Source organism: Schistocerca gregaria, chromosome 2 (genome assembly GCF_023897955.1).
Source record: "Schistocerca gregaria isolate iqSchGreg1 chromosome 2, iqSchGreg1.2, whole genome shotgun sequence".
Lineage (NCBI taxonomy): Eukaryota > Metazoa > Arthropoda > Insecta > Orthoptera > Acrididae > Schistocerca > Schistocerca gregaria.
In genome coordinates, this window is record NC_064921.1 from 740,138,732 (window position 1) to 740,149,572 (window position 10,841).

General features: G+C 36.5%; 1 protein-coding gene across 2 annotated transcripts in view; it reads left to right on the forward strand.

Moving 5' to 3' along the window:
* The window catches only part of LOC126334905 (probable imidazolonepropionase), a 149,508-nt gene extending 139,170 nt beyond the window's left edge, over positions 1-10,338 (forward strand). Inside the window, exons 8-9 of one of the 2 annotated variants that reach the window (XM_049997615.1) lie at positions 1,336-1,496; positions 9,178-10,338. In XM_049997615.1, the coding sequence (XP_049853572.1) occupies positions 1,336-1,496; positions 9,178-9,283 (267 nt within the window). In that variant the 3' untranslated portion in view covers positions 9,284-10,338. The remainder of the gene's footprint in view (positions 1-1,335; positions 1,497-9,177) is intronic. The other variant, XM_049997616.1, reaches the window with a different exon arrangement.
* The last annotated feature ends 503 nt before the right edge of the window (positions 10,339-10,841 follow it).

Below are 10,841 nucleotides of genomic sequence, written 5' to 3' on the forward strand. Positions count from 1 at the left end.
AACCAATTGGGTTTAGTCTCTCTCTCTCTCTCTCTCTCTCTCTCTCTCTCTCTCTCTCTCTCTCTCTCTCTCTCTCTCTTTTTGTAAAAGAAGTCAAAGATTTGTTTAGTTAGTCTGTCGGGATTCATTTGGAGTATGTGTCCATAGAAATCAATCCTCCTTTTCCTCATGGTTTCTGAGAGTCTGCCTTACTTCGCATAGAGGGCTTTGTTTCTATAGAAAACTTGTTTGTTATTTTGGAATTTGGGACCATGATCTTCCTCAAAATTTTCTTCTCTTCTTGATTTTCCAATCTCTCCATTTTTCTTTCTTCCCCATGAGTAGTATTTCTGCTGCATAGAGTTCTTCCAACTTAATTAGTGTGTTATAATGCCTTATTTTGGTGTTCCAAGTGAGGGATTTCTTAGTGTATGTGTTTTTGCTTTTCTGGAAAGCTAGTTCCATTTTGCTTCTTCTTGCTCCTTTCTTCCATTGCTTTCCTTGCCTTTTATGTATATAAACTTCAAAAATTGATTATGCCCATTGCTATACAAAGAAATTAGGTATTTACTTTAAAAATACTTTTGCTTATGAATGGACATCAAAACTCCGGATCACATTTTGCTGATGGTAAACTAAACAAATAAATTGTTCAGGCTAGCTGCTGTAAGTCTCTTACGACAAATATGCAGTTATTTCAGACAGCATCATCTTCAGGGGTTGTCAAAATCATCATCTTACTTGACTTTCCTCTAACAGTTCAAATTCCATGCACTGTCATTTCTCATTTGCTTGATTTAGTGGAGACTCAATAGCTTGTTCCACAGCTTTGTCTTTTTTTGTACTTGACAGACTTGGAAATTATCCAGAAGCTTTTAGGCTAGTTTTCTGAGCATTTCAATGCTGTGAGTGGAAGAAGAAAATTTAGTGTTCACCATCCCTTCTACAGCAGCGTACAGGTCTGCCTCCGTTTCACAAGGATAGGGAAGGAAACCGAATTTGGCATTCTTGAAGGTCCGTCCAGACAAGCACCTTTCATGGTTTAGGGAAATCATAACTGAGGTACAGCAAATAGTAGCATATCAAACAATAGACAAATGTGTAATAGACTTGGGTGCAGGAAAATATCCAATGTTCTCTTTTATATTGTTCTATGACTACATCAGAGTGTTCATCTATAAAGTAATTTCATGACACTTTTCTTTCAACATCATATTCATTTCCAGAACCACGTAATTATAATGCACTCCAGTGCCATTGTATCATTTTATGTGTTAATTTAGAGCACCATATAAAGCACGTTTCTACATGCCTGAAGCATTTTAATTCTGTTGTTTATTCTTTTAATATGTGTAGCCAATAGTGATGCTATTGGCTTGCATACTCATGCGAATGAGCGTTGAGGAGGCGCTTGTGGCAGCTACATTAAATGCTGCTGCAACATTGGGTCGAGCAGACAGAGTGGGCTCCATTGAAGAAGGGAAAGCAGCAGACTTAGTCATTATTGATGCAAGCAGGTGAGCACATACACAAGTGACAATCATTAAATGTAACATACTTTTTTTAATATACAACAGAGAATATGCACAATGAAAATGTTTGTATTGAGATACTTGTGTTAATATTACACTGAATGAAACTATGAAAATACCAAGCCCTGGGTATGGCCCCATCCCATATTTATAGAAAAAGTGCTGAAAATGGAAAGGAAACTAAGAAGCTCATGCACATGCCTGATATTATGGTGGGTATCCTTACATCTCTTGCCTTGTTTGAACCACAAAAAGTATAAAAATTGAATTAAAATGTTGTTAATTAATCCAGGTTTTATGCAATTACTGCATGTATATTAGAGATATAAGTCTTCAGTTATTCAAAGCATCAAGTAGAGAAGAGAACCAGTAGGAAGTATTTTCACTTAAATTATTTCTCATCGTTTGTTGTAAGTTGTGCTTTCTGTTGGCACTGTCACCCTAGCTTAATGATTCCGTCATGCCAAAGCTGCAAAAAGGTGTTTGATCCTGTTTATTCATACATTAAATCCATAATATCTTGAAGCAGAAACTTATTTCTCTTCAAAATTATTTTATTCCATATTCTAGAGTTTCCACAAAATAATAAACTTCTTAACTAGAACTGCTAACTTCCAAGTGTCTCACACAAGAACAAGAACAGAAACATGTCTGTTTCACTCCAAAGATATGCTTACAAGATCGATATAATTGACAACCTTGACCAAAGAATTACAATTTGATTAATATTTCATGTAAGTGAAAAGAAATACATTCTTCTGTTGATTTTATCTATTTGAACACTTCTGGAAAATAATAAGTATGTTTTATAACATCTAAATATTCTTGACTTAACAAATGAACAAAATTGTGAAGTATGTTAGAAATACAGAAATAGTTATGTTTCCCATAAAACAGTTAATTTTATGTTATCATTATGGCTTCATCAATGAACATTTACACCGGTATTATAGAAAATACACAATTTGCAGTATTGATCTATTTGAATTGTACTGAGAATCATAGTGTATTGGGTTCTCTGATTTTGATTTTAAAAAATAAAATAAAATAGGTCTATCAAACAGTTACATTACAATGTGCAGGCAGAGTAGTAGATGGTAAAAAGTATGAGCAAACCTGATAACCTGGAAATTCCCCCAACAAAATAACTGTGCAATATATGGTCACAGTAGCTTGAACAGCCACTCCAGTGTTTGTTGACAATGTGCTTTTCACCACATCAGTTGGCTCAAAACACTCTTTTACCAGTTTCTTTTAATGGATGCATGTCTTCCAGAATGCAAATTTGAAATGTAAGAGTGTGTTCTTAAATTAACGGACAAAAATACATGATTGGATAGACTCCAATTTACTACTCAGGGAACAGAACACCATTAACTAATTCTGACTACATAAACATGGGGTTCAGGTGAACATAATCAATCATTAATCTGGCTCTAAATTTTATAACAAATATAACAAATGTTTTCAAGTTGCCTTTTGCAGATTTTCTATATTTCAGGTACTAAATGCACATTTATCAAAATATGAAATAACAGTATGCTGTTCAAACTGGTTTCTATGACTATTTCAATATGATAAAATTAATAAAGGATCTATTGTTTGGAAGGTGGCGTGCACATAAACAACAGAGTTACAAGCTCTTCCACATAAACAACAGAGTTACAAGCTCTTCCTTACTACAAGCAGTAGTGCCACAGGGAACTGTTATATCAGTACTCTTGTATATATTTGTCAGGTGCAGCTAGAATTAGGGCTTTGGCCTAATCGAGTGCACTAAATATAGTTGCACCATGAAAGGCACAATTATAGTTCAGCAACATGGACACTACGCTCCACACTTCTTAACAAAAATATGTAAGAGGGACTGCCAGAGGCCACTTTCTAGTTGGATAATGCCTCCTTTTAGTGACAGCCAGGTAGCTGGGTGCCAAGTACCTAGGTCCATATGATACCGGTGAGCCATCAGTAGTTTTTATGTGGTGCCCTGTATTACGTAGCACTTGTTTACAAGTGCGTGGAAGTCTAGTCAAAAGTGCAGTTTGCGGCAAAAACATAAATCAGAAACAGTGCCCACCAAATATTTTTAGCCTAGTTTCCTGTCTCTGATAAACAAGCCCTGTGGTATTGACAGGCAGTTGGCATCACCAACGTTTGACTGTGCTGGCATTTGGGAAGGACCTTTTTGCAGAAAATTTTCAGGGCTGGTCACCAAACTAGCAATTGTACCAGTAAATGGGATGCTCTGCATTACAGGACATAGCATTAGTTGATGGACAGCTTCCTGATCTTCTGCAGTACCACCCACTGCCCTCTGAGACTACAGCTTGCTGATTTGTGTATTTAATAACTCAACTTTTGACATTAGAGAGTCATCATCAGCATGTGCAACTACTGCTGCTGCTGCTGCTGTTGTACTGCTGCACGGCTCTGTTGCTGTGCTAATCTGAGCAGCAGTGACAGTTTCTTGAATTGTGTCTGCAAGTTCTGCAACCCTATCCAGTGGCACCTCTGTTTGGGATGCTACTATTGCCTCTACTTGTGATGGTAGGCAGCTGCTCCAAATGGTGTGCAGTAAATGATCTGTAACAGTGCTGGTATCAACAAAGCTCCTTAGGTGACGAAGGTACTGTGATGGTTTGCAGTTTCCAGTAACCTCCTATGGCAGCATCTGATGAATTTTGTCTTCCTGCGAGGATGCTACTCTTCAAATCAATTCTGTCTTAAGCTTGTCATAAGAATTTGCCATGAGTGGCCCAGTTATGACATCCTGTATTTCCACTGTGAAGTGGTAATCTAACCAGCTCACTACTATGGCAACCTTTTTTAATCAGCAGTGATGCTGATGCTTCAACTTCAGCAAACTGCATTACAGAGTTATGGGGCCTGAATGGAGTTAAGCACAAAGCTAATCTTGATACAGCTGCTTTGTGTGTCATCTTGTGAATTTTTTTCAAAATTTTTGCTATAGCTTAGTTCTTGTTGACTTAAATACCATGTCAGGGTCCCCACTTGTCAAGTACAGCTAGAATTAGGGCTGTCCTACATTCGAATAGCAGGTATTTATTAAACTAACTTGTAGAACTTTAAATATCATTCTCATGCTCTGTGAAATGTAGGAACCGTATTTAATAGAATAAACACACTCAACATATACTAGTTCCAAGCAATGAACAGACTAGGTGATGTCATGCTTGAAAGAAGAACCATCCCAGAAGATTAAACGTTAGCTCATAACAGCAAATCTCTGTCACTATGTACACATTACAATGAACGAAAAACGAAACACAAGTCAAAGAATAAACTGTCACTGTTACTGCTGCTACATACAGTGCTGCAGGTTGGCACATAATTAAACCTGACATCAGCAACAACAACACACATAGCAGACAATGATGATCTAATGCTACATATTCAGCACACCTCTACCAACTAATAATAATAATAATAATATTAATAATAATAATGAAATAATTTCCCCATGCACCAGTCACACAGGCATCTGAACACGGAGCAATATAAGACAGTAAAAACTCATGTTTAGCGGAATATGAAAGGTGGCAAGCCAAAATGGAATGTACAGCTAAATTACTACTTCACCTCCTCCTCCACCCCAACCACCACCACCACCACCACCACCACCACTACCACCACCACCACCACCACAATCACCACCAGCATCACCAAATATACAGGGTGTCCCATTTACCTTGACCATCCTAAATAACTGTTTGTCCAGATGCAAATTATAAAATGTTTCAAGCGAATGTTCTTTAGTCATCAGGGTGACAACAGTCAGCATGATTTCCTTCTTCGTAGCCTTGTTTTTTTTTCCAAAGATATGAACAATGGTATGACTTTCTTTAAATGGCACCATGTATTTTTTATTTGGTAATTCATTTCCTCTCCTAAAGACCTATTCAAAAATGTATCACAGTGTACTGTTCACTGAAACACAACATTGACTTTGAGCCCAGTATCACAAACTCGCCCACTTGCTGGAGTCGTGAGAAAACAAATGAAAACCAAGTAAAAACATAACACAAAATTGACTTTGACTCTCCTGTACCACTGTCAAGGAGTAGAACATTTAAAGTTGCTCAGAGTGGTGACCCTGGACACCGATACACTGGTGCACTCGTTGAATGAAAGAATTATTTACTGCTTCCAGTGTTGCCTGCTGAAGAGAATTACAAGCAAGCATGATAAGTTCCTGCATGTCCTCTGGAGCTGCTGGAATATCATGGCAGACAACATCTTTAATGCATCCCCACAGAAAAAAGCCCAGAAGATTTAAATCAGGAGACCTAGCAGGCCAAGTAACTGTTCCTCCTCGACCAATCCATCTGGCAGGATACCTTCGGTTCAGAACACGACGTGCATGTAGACAACATCTTTAATGCATCCCCACAGAAAAAGAGCCTAGAGGATTTAAATCAGGAGACCTAACTGTTCCTCCTTGACCAATCTATCTGGCAGGATAATTTGGTTCAGAACATGACATGCACATGAGGCATTATGTGCTGGGCATCTATCGTGTTGATACCGCATATGCATTCTGGTTCTTAGTGGCACTTCATCCAGAAGAGGAGGAAGAATTCAGCTGAGGAAGTTGGCATACGCTGTGCCTTTTAGACTACCATTGATGAAATAAGGCCCAATAATTGTAGAACCCAAGCATCTCACACCAGACATTAACTCTCCATTGATACTGATGTTCCACCTGCCTAAGCTATCGTGGGTGATCACTGGACCAATAATGCATGTTCCTTGTATTGTTTGAGAAGGAACATTCATCAGTACATAGAACATTGGAGAAGAAGTTCAGGTTCGCGAGGATTAGATGCTGTGCCCATTGACATAAATGTACACGATTCCCATGCAGTTCTTGATGTAGGTGTACATGGTAAGGATGTAACCAGTGACATGTAAGAATATGATGTACACTGGTTTTAGGAATGCCAAGCTCATGTTCAAGCTGTCATGTGCTCACCTGTGAATTCATAGCTATGGAAGCTAGAACAGTAACTTCGGCAGCTTTGTCTGTGCGACTGCTACAACGATTGTGTTGTCGTGGGTTGAAACTTCCTGTTTCCTGAAGTATTGCAACAAGATGAGAAAACATCCATTGGGAAGGTGGGTTCTTGTCAGGATATCACTCTCTGTACAGTTCTGCTGCCTGTGTAGCATTTCACCTGCCTTCAACAACAACAATAAAAGAAACGTTATGTTGATGCAGTTTGTAGGAAGGACAGCCTTTACTGTATGCCTACTCTACACAACAGTACTTAAAAGGACTAAATTACTGTACCCATACATAAGAAAACCGTATTGCAATTACTGTTCTGTTAACTTACATTCCCCATATATGAGTAGCATTTATACCTTCTCTTCATTGGTGTACATTCTTCTCACACAACTCTTCAACTGATGGTGGCTGATGGAAGATGGGTCTGCATTCAACTTATGTTTACATTTGTCCTCTGTCAGTGTCAGCATGTGGATGTGTTCCATTACCCCGAGTACCTGCACTAAGTGCTGGGAGTGTCAACGTCAATGTTGTGTTGTGTAATTAATAATGTTGTGTTTCAGTGAATGGTACACTGTGATACATTTTGAATAGATCTTTAGGAGAGTAAACAAATTACCAAATAAAAAATACAGGGTGTCATTTAAAAAAGTCATACTGCTGTTAATAGCTTTGTAAAAAAAAAAGAAAAATAAATAAAGCTACGATGAAGGCAATCATGTTGATTGATGTCCCCTGATGGCTAAATAACATTTGCTTTAAACATTTTATAATTTGCATTTGGACAAACAGTTATTTAGGATAGTCAAGATAAACGGGACACCCTGTGTACTAATAAAGTGACACAGTGATGTTCTGACACCAACACATGATGCCCAAATAACATCGAGACAGATTCTAGGACCTATTTTGTTTTTGTTCTTTGTTAATGATTACCGAACAATATAAATGCTCCATCTATTTTATTTGCAGATGACACATCTGTATTAATTGAAAACCAGGAGCCAGAAAACATCCCTCTCTACATAATAAACACAATGCACAAACTAGAAACATGGTTCCAACTGAGTGGATTAAGATTGAACATCCCCAAAGCCCACATGGTCCAATTCAGAACAAAACAGTCAAAGCCCCAAGAAATTAAAATAACTCATAAAAATCGGGATATAGAAGAAGTGGATTCTGTGAAATTTTTAGGGTTAAACCTAGATAAAAATTTAAATTGGAATAAACATGTTGACTACCTGTTAAACAAATTATGTAGTTTTGCATTTGCTATGCAAATATTAGTTGCTGCAACAGACATGAATGCAAAGAAAATTTCATACCACAGCTACTTTCAATCAGTTGTAAGGTATGGTATTATTTTTGGGGAAATTCAAGCAATATATTGCACATACTAAAGTTACAGAAAAGAATAATAAGGAACATGTGTACTGCCCATCCAAGGACATCATGTCGCCCACTATTTGAAAAACAACAGTTATTAACAGTTCCCTCCTTAAACATCTATGATATTATCATCTTTCTACACAGCAATTTAGAGTTATTCGAGAAAAACTGTTTCAATCACACGTATAACATGAGAAACAAAAAAATTTTTATGCTTCCCACTCATCGCTTAAACCTATATGCGCAGTCTCCTCATTATATGGCAATGAAAATTCATAACAAGCTAAAAGGAAAGAATGTTCTGCGTATGAACCTAGAGACACTGAGAACAAAGCTATATAATATATAGTTGTCAAATGCTGCTACAACACTGTTGAGGAGTTCATGAAGGATGAACTGAACATTTGAGCAGGATAAATTTACATATAGTCTTGTGTGTAAATGTAGCTGTCCTTCACAAAAGGGAGGAAAGAAAAATAAAAGTTTATATTAATGTTACAATTCTTCGTACCAATTAGACCTAAGTTGTGTTATCAATTTTTTTGATGTGTCTCCTGCACGCTAATCATATGATTAGAAATTGTATATTATGAGACGAATAAAACACTATTCACTATTCACTGGGATATATGCTTGCAGTTTTGAAACATGCCAGTACCACCCAGAAAACCATATAAATATACTCACTCACAGTATTTTCTAAATTAAATGAAAAACAAGTACAGTCTGACCAGAAAAATTCTGGGTTTCATGCACAGATGCAGCAATATAACAGCACAGTGTACGTGCAAGACATATGTCAAACTAATGTATTCTTTGGACTATGAGGCTATATGCCACACAAACACAGCCTACTTACACACTTGTAAACATGATATTATAAGTTACTATTACTAAATTAGTATAATAGTGAAGATTTTGGGTAGAGTGCAAGCAGTGATATTAGTGCAGACTATCACTCATCACATGTATGAATGGTTGAACAAAGACAGAGACATCAAAAAGGACTCAGCCTTGAAGAAGAATGCAAGTTCAGAAGATGAGTTGTAACGTTTATCTGTTTGTTATGTGCCTATCCACAATTTAATGCTTTCCATACATAGTCTTTTCTCATGTAACTGTTCATTAATGAAATGCAAGTTAGTAATGTTTTATCACAAGAGAATATTACAAACTATCAGCAGTGAGCTGAATACCTCTACCTCCATGCTTATAACAGCAATTTTTAATTGTTATTGTTTGCAGGTGGGAGCACATCATTTATCAGTTTGGCTGCCATGATAACCTGATAGCATATGTAATCAAGAATGGAAAGGTGGTGCACTGCAAGAAGGATGCAATTAATGGATGAAAGTTGCTGCTGTTGGCCAATCAGTACATCTGCAAAAATTTTGTTTCCTTCAACCCTCTTCAAATACCATAGTTAAAATATTTAACATGATATGATGAAGTTTTTCTACACAGTAACAACATTTAAAAGAATGTAATAGAAAAAATTCTAAGTGCCATTTTTTCACAAAATAAATTTCAGTTCTCTTGAACTCTCTGTACTCTGTTGTGTATCTCTAGATTTGTTCCAAGTGTCAAATTATGTATAGAATGTTTCAAATATTAATTACTATGATGTACATGGTATTCTGTCAAGCAGTGCTTCCCTCTGGAGTTTCCAAGTGCTATGTCTCAAGATCTCCTCCATTTAGCTTGGGATGATATGAAGAGATAACACGTGAGTTTTTGGTGAGTGGTCACAGGCTTTTTGAGTGTGACAGAGATTTTTCAATTATAAATAAAATGAAGAATGGCAAACAAGTTCTTTGTTCTGCAAGATTTACACAAGATTGTTGAGTCAGCTAAGGCTATGGACCCATTCCATGTAATTCCATTACATACAACTGACTGTTTTGATTTTAAACACACTGCTGAGACAATGTTGTCAATACAGATATGTAAGAACTCCAAATGCAGTATAATCAAAGTGTTTCATACTCATCTATGTCAAAAAGCTATCTACAATTCGTACTCTGAAACAAAAGAATGGAAAAAGTCAATGTATTGAAAACAGGAAGGACCATGGCAGATGTATGTCATGCTGCGCTGCATCTGAAAGATGATCTACGTTTATTAGTTGCAAAACAGAAGGACCTGTTGTCTATGTTGCAACTTCTTCCTCAACAGCACAAGGAGTTTTATAGCAAACTTTGCAATATCTAATTCCCAAGACTGGAGTTTTGTGGGAAACAGAAGTCAGTGCTAAGAGTTTTTTCTTGAATTTAATTTTGTTAATTTCTTTGAAACAACTCAAGAGAAATGAGAAATGGTTATTGTTCACTACAATCCTACAAGTTACAAAGTTACTGCTGTATTTCTGTACTTCTATTGTCACAAATAAAATGCAGTGCCTCTAAATTAATTGCACTTAGAGCAAACACTTCTTTTTTTGAAAGGATACACTGCCATTTGATTGTATATTACTGACATTATTGTATACAATACTAAAAGTTCTTAAACCATTATAAACCATTAACATGTCATATCTGTCAAAGTCACCCAAAAACTTCTTTGGGTTGACTTTACCCAGTATGATTGTTAATGGATTAAGAACTTTTAGCATTCTACTTGATAATGATGTAAAAATTGAAATCTAGATTGTATGGAAGAGTAATAAAATAACATATAGTCAAATGGTGGTGTATTCATTCAAAAAATGCAGCTCAGCACCATTGAAAACTTTTTTAAAAACTTTCTTATGGGCACTTATTGCAGATTTTTTTAAAGTCCAGGATACTAGTAACTGAAGTTATCACTTCCATCTATCTGAATTAATTAGCATCATAAGCTGTTCATATAGATCCCATTTCTTATGTGATATGTGTGGAACACCACTATGAAAGCTGTGAGAACTGTTTATA